Source organism: Danaus plexippus, chromosome 23, assembly GCF_018135715.1.
Source record: "Danaus plexippus chromosome 23, MEX_DaPlex, whole genome shotgun sequence".
NCBI classification, from domain to species: Eukaryota; Metazoa; Arthropoda; class Insecta; order Lepidoptera; family Nymphalidae; genus Danaus; species Danaus plexippus.
Window position 1 is genome coordinate 1,472,829 of NC_083551.1, and position 15,535 is coordinate 1,488,363.

At 32.3% G+C, this 15,535-nt stretch overlaps 1 protein-coding gene across 1 annotated transcript; it reads right to left on the reverse strand.

The window, feature by feature from the left end:
* Positions 1 to 331: 331 nt before the first annotated feature.
* LOC116774854 (homeobox protein Hmx-like) lies at positions 332 to 15,535 on the reverse strand. Its single transcript, XM_032667634.2, has 4 exons — positions 15,448 to 15,535; positions 10,273 to 10,578; positions 3,796 to 3,899; positions 332 to 1,458 (listed from the first exon to the last, which is right to left on the reverse strand). Exons 2-4 carry the CDS (start codon positions 10,551 to 10,553, stop codon positions 818 to 820), a joined length of 1,026 nt encoding a protein of 341 aa, XP_032523525.1. The 5' UTR covers positions 10,554 to 10,578; positions 15,448 to 15,535; the 3' UTR covers positions 332 to 817.

A 15,535-nucleotide genomic window follows, 5' to 3' on the forward strand; every position in this document is an offset into this window, starting at 1 on the left:
AGGAAATTTGATTAAACAATATAGATAGCATAACAAGTGTAAATCTACCCTCGTTTCCGGCCGGACGTGTGCGGTGTTGACCGGAAGTGTTAAACGTGTCGCGACGCTTAGCTCTATTCAAATATTTATCGTCGTTTTATTTATAAAGGTCAATTTTAATTATTCTTATCATTTGGTCAATATGGCGGTAAAATAAAAAACAATATATTAATCGATCATTTATTCACAGTTTCATGTCAGCGTTATAATATATTATAATATATATAAGTTACTAGGTTAACATTAATATTCATGAAGCATTAAGCTAGCAATACAGAATTACACTGACGCGACATGGCAACGATTTATACAAAATTATCACTAAACTTCGATTCGGGGTTGCTAGCATGAAAACGTTACTACCGAAAAATTTAAATTTAATTTTTTTTTTAATAAAAATCATTATTTATTTATTCATTCATTGAAAAATAATATTACATGTAACAGTTTTGTATATAAATATAAAATAACAACATAACTGGAAGCTGTTTCCGGTCGCTTGTACACTATTTACATTATCAGCTAGCACAGAATAAATACAAGAACATTTAAAAACATTTTTTTTTTTAATTCACTATTTACAATAATATACAAATGTGGAATGACAACGATTTTGTACGTTACATTTACTTCGATTTACTACTCACGATAATTATGATAAATTAATTTAGGATCTTAATTTGGCATTGACAAGTGCGAGTCCTAGTCACTTAGGTTACAAGTCCTATCAGAAGTGTTCATCCGCTGCGCTAAATCTTTCAGCGGCTTGAAGCGAACACTACACTAGACTGGACAGCGGCGCCCGGGAAGTGACTGGCGAAGAGGGCAGCGGCTGCAGCTGCTGCGGCGCTTGAGGCTGGAAATACACCCCGGCTTCATTGAACTGAGGATGTATCGGCAGTGGAGTATGCGGTATGGAAGTCGGTCTAGACTCGTGGTACAGGATCGGTACGCGGACCAGTCTCTGCGCGGCGTGCGCCATGTTAGCCGCTTCTAATTCCGCCGCCAGCTGTCTCTTCCACTTGTTCCTTCTGTTCTGGAACCATATCTTCACCTGGGTCTCCGTGAGGTGGAGGCTAGCCGCGAGCCCCGCGCGCTCCGAGCTGCTGAGGTACCTCTTCATATCGAAGGTCGACTCCAGCTGGAAAACCTGCGAGCGCGAGAAAACCGTCCGCGTCTTCTTCTTACGTTTGCCGAGGCTCGAACTCGGATCTCTTTTCTCGTCTTTGTCGAAATCATCGCTCTCGTCGACGTCAGGGTCTGAGTCTTGAACGTCCGGCTGCTGGGGGTATAGCGCTGGATGGAGACGCGGGGAGCGGGGGGAGGACCGCGATGGAGAGGGGGGCGAGGGCGCCCGTGGGGGACTGCGAGGCCGGGGCGAACCGCCAGCGGAGCCCTCTTCATTAGTGGTGGAATCCTCTGCAACAAACGATCTTATGAAGCAAATCGGATCCAAACATTCATTGAAACCTTACAAACGTTTCGGAGATATCGACAGGTTTTAACATCACATATCCAATTACATGTATTATCGGTTACTTTGACGCCTGTGATTAGGCAATTTAACGGATTTTTGTTTTTAAGTAGTTAGAAAAGAGGGCGACAAACATAAGGATTCATATTTTAAAATAATCTTTACATATTTTAAGTGTAGTTAATATTTATAATTGTAATCATGGAAATAAATCACAACAAAAAGCAACAGGTTAATAAATATATTGTTTGGTAATTAAATTTTGTAACAGAAAAAGAAAATATAAAATTCAATTACAATAACCTAAATACTTTCGACATTTTAATTCAAAACCGCAAGAATGTTATTCCAATTTCAAACGGAACAAGAAGGCGCGAACTCAAATGTCATCAACGCTGTTGAATGAATCACTACAATCGAATCGGGAACACTTCAATTACACACAATGCATTGTATACCTTATTACAGAACGACAAGGCTCAAATTAGCCTATTCAATTTGTCTATCTTTTAGGATCACTTACCAGCATAACAAGAGCCGCTTTTGTTAGTACTACAATAGACAAAATGGTTCTCATTAAATGGCTCGTACACTGATTGGAATCGATTTTAGAAGCCGTATCAGGTAATCCTTTGTTACTGTTGGTTTGCTGTTTACACAAACGCTTACTAGTTAAGCAGTTTATGAATATGGAGTTGCGTTTAGAAATTATTTAATAACACGGTATTAATTAACGACGACGCCGCTCTTTTCCGAACGTACAATTGAAAAGTACTACACTAAGATTTTGAATTTAAAACATAAGTTTCATCCAGACATCGGAATAAAACTTCAATCAAATGTAACTCCGACTGGGATGTGCGACATAGAAAAAAAGAGTATTTATTTGGAGCATTAATTCCTGTCGTAGTCGACTTCGATCACCATGAAAAAAAAAATAAAAGCGGCCAACAAATGCACTCACAGCGATCCGAACAAACCGCATTCGAAAATTAAAACAACCGCGTACATCCAACGAACATAGCTTTTAGTATCGCTCGCGGGTGCGAGAGGGACGGACGTATGTTTGACAGTTCGCCGGTGTTGCTATATATAAATATAGTAGGTTGGCAGAAAAGCATTGTTCGCTCGGTTTGGACCGCGTGAAATGGCGTTCGCTTTGTTTTCCCCGGAGATGGGTTTTGGAAAATTAAAGCGAAATGAGCGGGGTTGAGAGAGCAGATGACGATTGCTTGTTTACCATAAATATAGCCTGCTAACATACAAAATGTGAATGTGAGAAGTTTTCGCTTGTCGTGCCAACAATAGGCCGCTCGGAAATTATAGCAAGACTGAATAACTTTGATTTTACCGATAGTTCAAAGACATGTTTGTTAATAAAAACAAATTGCTATACGGAACTTGAATCACTCGTGTAACGATGAACGATTGAAGTAAAATCTTTTGTTTGCTCAACGGTTTTAATCTTTATGTAGGAAAATATAACTTAAAAAATATCCATATTTCTATATCTCAAGATGATTATGTTGCAAAATATAACAAAATCTAAATTAATTAGAAGGTTACATTAGCAACCCTTCTTTAAATCTCGTCCGATCAATACGCAACTTGACACTCGAGTCAGCTGTGCGCGATGATTACTTGTTACTCAACACACATATATGGACATACCTTCAAAATAAACACTCCGATATTCATAATTACACTAATATATAATAATTAATGAAAATATTATATGTTATTATATTATATAATACATTTATTTTATATTTTTTTGTGCGACCTAATATATAAAATCGATCGGGCAAGCCTTAGTAACGTCAAGTCGTGTCATTGTGACATGTAGGTGATGTTGCCATATTTATATTTTCATGTTTAAAGCATATTATCTTTTATGGTTTGATTTAAGGTAAGCGTTATGTATTAAAAGGATTTATGTTGGTAATTTTTTTCCGTATTAATGTTACGGAGAATTACGTGTAATAATTTCATTAATGGAACCGGATGTAAAGTTGTTTTATTATTTAAGTTTAGATGATCGTAAGAACATTTCTATAGCCTCCTTACCGCTGGATTCGAGCACGTTACTTCTGTGTAATGACATGGTTATTTTTTTATAACTGAACTATTATGTTTGATAATTAATTCTTAAATTATAATCCTATAAACGTATCACTATAGCACCAATTCGGATATCAATCAAAAATATTAATTTAAATTAAATCTTTTTCATTATTACTAATCGTATTATAGTTATATCTAGCCTTTAAAGTATGTCTCACCTCTGGGAGGGGTTCTCTCGTGTGGTCTCTGCCAGTACCAGGGAGCTGGGACCAGGCCACCGTAACGCCCAGCCAGCGCGCTCCACTGAGAGATCAGACCCAGTCTGAAACAAATGACAGCAATAAGATAAAACATAATGAGATCCAATACATTCGCGAGTTCTCGTTTAAATGAAACTAATATTTTTGACTTACTACGCGTTATTTAATTATTTTAACTACAAACTCCCGACGTTTCGTTTAATTTGCAGCAACCGATCACGGGCTGACGAGATGTGAATGAAAATATTAGTTTCATTTGAATAAAATGAAACTCTTAAACAAATACATTAATGAAATACACATACTAAATATTATACGTAAGGATTTACTTGGAAAAATATATTGAAGTAATAAAAATGTTTGCAATGAAATTAAATAAGTATATTTACTAGATTAAGGAATTGTCAGGAATGTTTTATTTAATAAAACGTGACGTCCACTTTGGGACTGCATGTACAAATCTGTTTACTGGATAACGTGTACAAATGTGCCTCAAAATTTAGATACCTACTAGTATAGGTATTGTGTACAACTTTGATTTCTATATCCATACAGTATGTAATAAATTGTGATTATTCATTGGTATGGATTTTTTATATAATAAAGCGAATATTTGGATTTCTCATTATAAATAATCACATTAAGTATAAAACAATTCGTATAATAATTCCGATATGGGAAAAATTGATACATTAATGTTATCTGAGACGGGATTACGTTCAATGGCCGTGTTGAGACAAATTAAATGTCATGGTTCTTTCAATATTTCCTTATTATATGCAGTGTGATAATAACACATTATGTGAGAATAACTTAAAAGACACAAGTGTAACTTAAATAGAAAACTTGAATATAAATACTTCAAGAAAATCTAGTTGAAAATATGAAGACAATTTAAAATCACTTTAAATTTAAAAACATTTTTTTTTCCAAGTTCCATAAGGAATATATATAAAAGGAGACAATATAAGTAGAGTGATAAATCACTATGTGTTTGTCTGTGACACGAACGAGCCGGTTCACTCTCGTATCGATATCGATTGTTACAAAGAGGATTGAAGCTCTCGAGAGAATAGAGATGGGAATATGTCGATTATTATCGAACCACATTAATGAACGCTTTTAGACCTACATTTAGTTTAATATGAAGATATTCTTTTTAATATATTCATAGTTAATCAATAAAAGCTTAATAGTCTATATATAATTTTTATTTATAATAATTTATTTCGCATAACTTATAAAGAAAATAAGTTATTTTGTCAAATTACATTTCATTTCTAATTTTTGGTGACTCGTGTGATATAACATTGGCATTGAATAATTAATAAAATATAGTTTTTTATAATCTCTAAAGGTAATCATCGTCTACGATCAATGCTACAATTGTCTACGGGAGTGCTACGGCGTAGCACAAACGCTACTCAACCGTTCACTCTTGACTGTGATTAAAAAATGTATCGATAGCATATTATTCAGTATTCCCAGCGCCGCTCGCTCTAAAGGCATTCTTATTTATCGCATACATTTTACTCCTCACATAAACCATCATCACTTTAAATCACCATTTATTCTATGATCCTATAAATTTATTTTACATTGTGAATTTCATAATTTAAAGCACACACGGGCTAATAAACTGGGAATCAAGGCGGAAGAAAGTCGACAAAAAAAAAAGAACGGGCCGTACCAATTTGCATTGGTCCCGCATTTAATCCCCGCAGAGAAGTTCCAAACTCAAATTCCATTACTCGATAAAGTACTGCTTCCTTTAAAAGCGGAAAGGAAGAAGCCACGGCGTGATTGGTTGGCTCACCGCGCTCTGATTGGCCGGTTCATGACCCCGCCTCTCTTGAGGGGTATAAAAATCGATGCGCGTCACCCGCGCACTCTTTTTGCCGCGGCGCGTCCGCCCGACACTCTCCGCTTGTTACTAATAATGGCGTTTGTACTTTCTTTTATAGCATAAAGTGTTTAGTTGTATCTGTTGTCCGTGCAAGCGACACGGGAGCCTTTTGTTGGTTTAACAGATAGGGAGGTATTCTCGGACGCGTTTAAAAGCTTCTCAGAGATATCTTTTCACTTATTTCCTAAGTTGCTGACAACAATATGGCGACAACGGCCATTCAGTCTGCAGCTTTTCAGTTTAACAGTCGATATGATATAGATTACATCACATTTTCTTTTCTAATGAAATTTTTATTCCTTTTAAGAGAAATATCTTTCAGCGATGGAATAGTTATTTATATCTTCTCCGAATAAGACTGTAACCCTTCAAATTTAACATGCGATAATATTTTTAATATAACCAAACAATTCCTGTCAAGCCAACTATAACAATCCGCATCTTAAAGAAGCCATTTTATAAATTCGTCCATCTTTTAAAACGTCCATTGTTGTTTCTAAATATTTCCACTCAACAATAGGTTTAGATCTGCATGTTGCATTTATTATTATTTTTATTTTTGTATGAAACACATATTAAAAAACCTCTTTGCATTCGCTTGGACCGAAGCAAGCGTTTCCTTTTTCTTTTTATTCGTGTTCATATACAATGGCAACACTTAGTTTACTTGTGACACAATGGCGTAAGGCATGCATACGGTCTCTTTGTATTAATTGCCCCTTTATTTCACCAACGATTCTTAATAATTCATATTTATTAAAACATCATATCTTATCTTCGATCTAAGTAAAGTTTCTGAAGTAATACAAACACGCTGTATCAAAACCTAACATCAATAAAAACCTCAAATGCTGTATCATCTTACAGAACATTACCAACAACAAAATAACAGATCTTACGGTATTTTTGACGCGCTAAGAAAAATGGCGCTTAAATACTCTTGAAGGATAACAGCCACCCTCGCTGTGAGCGGCGAGTAATATACGAGACGAGCGTTTATGATTTACACAGAAAACCTTTTTGATTTAAAATAGAATTGTTAAAAAAAAAAACAACTCATCGCTCACTGTGGCTGTGTTAAAGTATTTTCCTTATATGTAAACAGAGTATACAGGATTAACGCAGATTAAAAATAAATAAATGTATATATTTTTTCTGTACGAACTCGCAAGTCCTTGAAGTTAGTACACTCAAAACACTTCACATTCAGTCTTCAGTGTACACAAATATAATACATTCTATACGTGAAGAACACTTTATAATATTGGTATGTTTATAAATCGTATTAAGTATCGAACGTCAATGTTGCCATAATAAAATTTATCTTAAAAACGTCTAAATGGCAAAAAAAATATTATTATGACAAATTTGATACAAATGATTTTAGAAATCAAATTCCATTTTAAATTTTAAATGAATTAATTCAAAATGAATTCGTATATATTTTTTCTAGTAGAAATGTCGTATGCGTAAAAAAATATATATCCCGCTATATTTGTCTCTTCAATATCAACGCCACTACTATGTAGGCCGTGGTATTGTATTCGAAAGTTAACGAAGAAAATCAACCTTAAAAATTTTTCATCATTAATCAAAAACGAGTTCCGATTATTACATCTATAGCTTCATATTATAAAATTATTTAAATTCAGCCTATGTGTCATGTCATTATTATACATTTTTATCGCTTAAAGCGCTTCATCCTGTGTCTTATTCCAAACCGTCAGCGCTAAGTTATTTATACTAAGAGGGTAAAACACCCCAAGTAAGGCGGGGTACATTATTAGGTGTTAGGGTTTGTGAAGACTTCATTATATTTATATGGCGGGGATATCAGCATTTACCGGTTGAACTGATTTATCTGAATAACCGGTGGAATTTTTATTTTTTACCTCAAATGAAATAAAAGCGTAACATCGACAAAAAACTAAAAATTTGATTTTGACGCGAAAGCATTAAAACGTGCGTGGAATGACAATGTCGTATCCAATTTCGCCATTTTGTTTTTTTTTTCTTTATCATCCGCTCCGATTTTTAAATAAAATTCAATTAATATTTTGTTTCTGTAACAACATTCCGTAACGAACCGTCAAATTTTTTTAATATTGTTATGAATATTTTTTAAATACATTCAAAAGGTTTACATTGGCAGAACACCTGCCAATATAGACCGATGTATATATATATCCTTTTTGTTAGGCGTATATATATAAAACTTCATGCTGAAACAATTACTTTTAATTTACAACGCTAATGTTAATTTATGTTATATTTCTTGGATAATTTCAAAGATGTGTGGGATAGAGTGTAGAGTATAATTGTGAGTACCTACCATGATAATAAATAGTGGTCATAAAACGCAATATATAATTCAAATATGTATATATAATTGTCTTTCAATAACTGACGGACAGACAAAAAATCCTTTCGATATATTCGAATAATATATTTTGGCTGTATATTTAGCAATTTAAATTTATATACCTACTTTAATATCAATATGTAGAAATAACTAAACAATATACATACTAAAATTAAACAAACGCTCGACTGTATTTAAGTATAAAAAAAAATAAAGAAAAAAGGTATATCTAATTTCAGACAATTAAACTCTTTAGAATACTAATTAGCGTAAAAGAGATTGTAAAAATAATGTCCCTTAAAAGTATAAGATTACTCAATTACTTAAATTTTTTTTAAACAAGAAGGAACATTGTAAGGAATGTGAAAAGGAAAAGTTTTTAACAGCGACAAATGACAGATGGCTTACAACAAAACAAAATGTCGGACATAGAGTCGTAATTAATATTCGAGGGAGGGAAATATCAAATAATATGAACCGTTTAATTTGGGTGATTAAACACAATTAGCTAATTATTAATAAAATTAAATAAACTAGATGTTTACAATAAAAATGGGATAGATGATAAATTATTTGGAAATTCAAAAAACACGCTATTCATATATTAATACTTAATAAGTAACTTGTAATATTAATAATATAATATATATAAGCTCCATTACGTTAGCACGTAACGACATTGGCTGTATAACATAATATAAAACCTCTTTAGTAAAACGCAGGACCTCAATTCAAGTAATCAGTGAACGTCAAGCCCCACGTCAACGAGCTGTTTACACAGTCCAATTTGTCTGTAAGCTGGTCCCGAGTTTTACGCATTTCCGCCAGATAAAAGGGCCGTTTTTGCCCCGTAAAGGGGGAACTACTTGTAACCCTTGATTAGATGGGGTAATGACGTTTCTTACGGATTAAATGGATAGAGATTTTATGTGTTCGGGACCTGAATAAGTTGCGTGTAAAGATATAACAAGATTAGATGTCTGTTGAAGTTTTGTGGAGTCTCGAGACGTTTTCTTAATATGCTTTTAAATTAATCATCCCGAGGATTCCTTGAACTCGGATGCTGAATACGGTTTAGGAGATAAAGTTGTTACGTAACAATTTCGTAATTACTATATACACGAGTTGACTTAGTAACTTGGATTTGTATAGTAAAACACATATAACTTTAACATTGAACCATGTTAAGATTATTTGGTTTACTGAGATTTAAAAATACATATATTCAAACGAATATAAGATAAATAAAAATTTCGGTATGAAAAATCGATCTTTTAATATACCTTTTATGTTTTATCCTTTATGCTTTTTAAACAAAGAAAGTTTCTTTAAATATATATTATTTATTTTACCGTATTCTATGCTAACTACCTGACTTTACTCGTTACACACAATATATAGGTATAACTAGTTGTAAAGTGGATAGTTGGTCCTTAGTGTGGTTTCTCAACTTAAGTCTCCACTTAGATTATTATACTATCAAATTATAGTACTAGCTTTCACGGTAATACTAGATTATCGGTACTCGGACTAAGACCGGTCACGAGTGAAACCCGAATTCAATAAGGAGATTTAAATAAAAAAAAACGCAAAATCTTACGTGTTAACTTAAAAATGAATTATAGTAAATTAATTAATACTTATAACTTAATATATATAAACTATATCAATTTATATTAATACGATATTAAAGTATTTGTTAACTGAACTTTAATGACCGATACGATATAAGTTTTTTAGACTATTGAACAGCGAACTCATCTCGTTTATCGGAGACGATCTGCGGTTATCTATACGGCGATTAGTTTTGTGGTTTTATTGAATATTGAGTGATATTGCGTCCGTTTTAATACACGGCACGGTCCGTGGTTACCATTAAATGTACCAACCAGCCAAGTGACGCGCACGATCTGTCGGTTTGCAACGATTGGTAAACAAAAAACGTATCACAAATTTAACTAACCTTCTAATTAAGACTGCGGTTATTTAATGGGCGTATTTAAAAAACATGTTTGTTGACAGTTAGAAGTTAATGTATTTTGGAATGATGAATTAATGATTCTCTTGTGAGAGATAATCTTTCTCAAAGACAGTATTAGCTAAGATTTGATATATATAATCTATAGATTAGGATTTTGATTATGATTATGATAAAATGGTTCCAAACCTGGACAGCATAGCGTCATTCGCGTTACCGAAGTGGTTTGCTGCGAGCGCCGCCTCCAGAACATTCTCTCGTCTCGGTTCCGCCCTGTTCAATATGGAACTGATGGAGAAGCTGGTGTATGGAGCACTTCCGGTTGCCTTATCTTCCTTATCCTTCTTGAGATCATAGAATGGACTCTTCTGTTCTTTTCTAGATGGCGACGACGGTATGTCAGGACTACTGGCTCCCGATACAACGTTGACCTCGATGTCGTTATCTTGCGATGATACGGGCGAATCCATGTTGATCCTAACGCATTTCAGTGATCTAAACAACAGAATAAATGCTCATGTATATTTATTCTATATAATAAATAAATACGAAACACTAAATAAAAATATTTGATCCATATCTAAGACATCAAACCGTGTAACTCGTATAATAACAAAGGCCGTATCAGTTTACCATTTCCTTAACAAAAAAAAAAAAAAAAGAAAAAAAAAAACAGGATGATCCTATAAAATTCTTAAATACTTAATATTTTTACTTATTCAACGAGACCCTCTTAATATAATCTTTCCTCCCGGGACCGTCCTAAGAGCAATAACGCACTTAAGTATTTGAATAATAAATGGGCCCGCTGTCTTCGAGTTATACAGCTTTGCAGACGATTAAGACATTATACGCTTAGATGAAGACTGCTTCAATATTATCAGGATTATATAATTTTAATATTATCATGGGTATATTATTAGTACAGGGAAATCTCGTGACGTGAACTTAGGAGATAATTGAGATAGCTGACTGTAGGTAGGGCTTGAGCTGCGTCTAAACTAAAGGCGTTACCGCTGTCACCCCTGATAGCTCATTACCCCTTTTACCATTATTACCCATTTACCCTGCCAGAGCTGACAGGGGTAACAAAGTTCCGGTCGCCTACGAAATAGAAAGCAGCATATAAGAAAAACCGTTAATCGTATCTAAGATCGAGGAAACCTTGTATAGTTTATATTAGTACGAGTTCATGTCAACAAACTAAACACCGTCAGTTACAACGTTTGTCAAACATAAATCTAGAACATACGGATATTTTTAAAAGAATATAAAATATTTGAGTGACAATGACTATTCTCGCGTGAAGATATCAATTTAAGCTATGTATTTTGGATAAATTACGCGTACTTGTTACATTTTTTAATATTTAGCCCAACGTTTCGCTTACTATACAGCACTCGTGATCACCGAAAGTGTAAAAATCGTTTAAAAACTATGAGTATTTATAACTCAAACTTATAGTAATGTATGATTTAATTATAAACAATAATTCATAATAACGTTTTGACGTACTTTGACAGATTATTAATGACGTTGACATTTATTAATGACATTGACATATATCGTAGACAAAAGAATTGTATTAAAGAATTAAAAACAAAATATATTTATATTCGTAACTTAATATTACACAGAAAACTAATACTTTTATATTATCTTTATTTCTTTTCTGAGATCTTAAATAACATTTTCTACAAACGACAGAATTTTTAAATGGAGACTTTATAATGTTAAAGACATAATTAATGAGATCTAAGATTTTCGCGAGTTTTATTCATTTGAATGAAACTAATATTTTTCGGATATACTACTCGGATTTTTATTATTTAAAATATTAGTTTCATTTAAATGACATAATTATTTAATTTTAGAACACGAATATTTTATAACTATAAAACGTATATAAAAACAGTGTTGCCATTTATCAATAAAACATGGTATATCACGGGCAGTAATAGTGTGTCAGCAGCAGTGATATCATCGTTTTGCATTCAAATAATTTGTTGATCGGCTCGCCTCCAGCAATCATACGAACGATTGCCACTTGGATGTTTAAAACATGTGTATCGGATCGAATTTTATTTTATTACGAAAAACATTTCCGACGTTATATATATACATATATTTTTGTATTAATTTAGATGAATTAAAAAGTTATGTATGTAGTGTATTTTTGTTTTATAGACAGACGGAACACGGGTGATAAGTTAGTATGTTAAGTAGCTGTTCTTGAGATCAAGACCCTCGTATTGTTAGCATCTGACTACAAACAAACAGTATGGAGTCATCATTCAGTCATAGTATTTTATTAAAGCGGAGTCTTTGATGACAAAACGGTGGAACGGGAATAGTTACTTGTTTAAATTAATCGCACCGTTTTTTACCTACTTAATGCTTATCATTACTATAAGTTTGTATCGTGACGTTATACGTAGCGTTTCCCGTTTCCCGTTCAACAGCCTGGTTTTACGCAATAAAGTAAATGATTAATGAATGATAACTGTCATCTTATAAGCATACAGTGATTCTGATTCTCCAAAGAAAGTAATTCACGCATACAGAAAATAACATACGAATAAAAAATTTTCTCATATACGAACATACCGTCGGTATTGATGTCGGAGTCACAACTGTTACTACACACTTGATAGTTGATCGTAATAACTAATTACGTAAGAATCAACTTATAGTAAGTACTAAGTACAGAGGTATAGTATATCCTGAATAAACATTCGGAATTTAAAAAAAAACTATTACTAATCTTGTAATATCTTTATATATGAAAGAAAGTCGTTTTAGTTACATAATCAATATCTCAAGAACGGCTGTACGGGTTCGGCTGAAAAATTGGTGAAGAGATAACTTAGAACAAGGGAAAGGACACAGGATACGTTTCAGTCGATTGCAAAAAAAAAATAAGTTGATCAAATCCAACATTTTCTTATCTACTGTCTTAAGGAGGAATAGAGTTCGCTCGGTCAGCTATGCATTTCTAATTTTGAAACTAACGCAGACGAAGTCGCGGGCAAAAATTAGTATATGTATATAAAAGTACAAACATACTAATTCCTCTCTCAGACTTCAACAAAACGTCAACATTATTCTAAACAAATAAATAACAGAACAAAGTTTTGAATTAATTCAATTTTATCGCTTCATATGTTTTCTGTTCACACCAAATAAGAAAAATAACTAAATTATAAATATTAACTAATATATTTTTTATTTCGATTCACTAATATTATTATATGAATATAATATTTTAAATATTTAACAGATATAAAAATGTGTATATCATGTTGGTAACACGATAGCCGGGTGTTTCTAAGATCGGTCAAGCGTGATCTGCGTAAGCGACACCACTGACTTAATTCCTTGAAAACTACTCGTCTAGTTCACTGTCACAATATTTGTTATCTGTGAGAGATTAAATTTAAAAAAATATAATTAAAATCAAAGTCAAAGAGTATGACAGAATTTAATTATTTTTATTATTAACTAAATTTTAACGTTAAAAAAATTTTGATGTACTCAACATGTTGTTTGAAGATTACCTGGACGATAATTGAATTCGGTTCTAACCCTAAACGAAGATGGTTTAATTTATGGTCAACAACCAGCTGTGAGCTGGCCACTTGATGATAAGATCGAAACTTTACAACCGCAACCCGGACCCGCTCACACTGCTCAAATAACTTCAGTTAATAATATTAGCTACATATATTAAACCAACCACTGACTTTAACTGTAACTTTAACCGGGATATCTCCTAGTATATATTATATATATATATATATATATCTGTTTATTTTTGTTGTATATGTAAAGATTATTTCCAATCAATTCATTGTATTACAATACATATAATTATTATTTTTTTCTTTGTAAATAGATTCAATTTATTTATAACGTGAGCGTATATGTATAGCAAAACAACATATATATAATTTCAATGTTAAAAGTGCAGTAAATGCAAGCGTTATCGGTGTGACACGCGGCCGGCTGTGAGCGCATCTCACGAAAAGGGGTAAAATTATACATTGTAGTGCTTTATTACCCCGGTGTGTTAAAACCCATTGGAATTAACATTTTTATTACATTAACATTAATTAGAGCGACACTAAGTTCATTTTAATTTATTTTTTTTTATCATTATATACATATATCACACGTTTTTATTGATAACGTGAAGATTTAAAAGATGTTTAATAATAATTTCATCATCTGATTACGTAATACGAGTGTTGCAATGATTAAAAAAAAATGTTTCGGAACTGAAAGCTAAACCGTTAAAACGACTTAAACCGGTTAAAAACTTAGTTACGCATAATTAATTATACGTAGTAACATCAATATATTTAGTTAAATAGAATATAAAATTTTCTTTATAATTCTTGCCATTATTCGTATCACAGGTACTCAACGTCACTAAACTCGGAGCCTTAACAATGTCACTGATAAATCTTTGTAATTCATAGTATGGAAATACAGTTATTTAATGAGAAACTTAAAACGCCGTGTATTCAGTAACACGATGAGAACCTGTGGTAAACGATACGGGTTATATATTTCAATCGCATATACCTAAAAACGATAGAAAAATGACAATTTTAACGTAAAACGGAACTTAATTAAAACGATGGTTAAAATTTTAACTTGTTTATTCCGTTCACACAATTACTAAATGTAAATTTGTTAAAAAAATTAGGTCAAATTTGTAAAGTTAATTGTCTAAACATTGAATTAATTACTTTGAGTGTTTTTGCTAACGTAATATTTTTTTTTTATTCTGTAAGTCATTTATCCCGCGGGAACGCCATTTTTATAATTTGACACTTCTATAAAACTACGTATAAATTAACAGTTCTGATTAATTATCGTTTGGTATTTTCTTATTTCTTTATATTATCTGTGTATTTTTTCTATAGAATTAAGGATATTTTTTGCAGCGAATTTAAATAACGGTTTATTTTTAATTATTTCAATATTTTTTTAGTTATTGCTTTTTCAAAATAAATTAAAAAAAAAATAAGGAGATAAATTTTTATAGGTATGAGCGGTCATAGAAACATTTTAAAATTAAATTAACGATTCACAATTTATATTTAATTTCTTTGTTTTTTTCTGTTACCAATGTAATTTTTTTTTTATAATTTAAATTTCAAAAAAATATTTTAAAATTTAATTCACCTTACCCTTATAATGCATTACATATATATTATCGGAATAAATCTCAAAAATTGATGTCATCACTAGAACATGTCACTGTCAGTTTCTTTAAGAACACTTACGTCTTATATGAATATCTGAACGAAAAAAAAAAACAAAAAAGTATACTCAAAAAAGTTTCTATATATTTACCTTTCAACTAAACATAATCATTCCATTTCACTTCACAGCACAGCACTTGTATGTATATGTCCGGTACAAGTGTCTCTCACCACGTCGG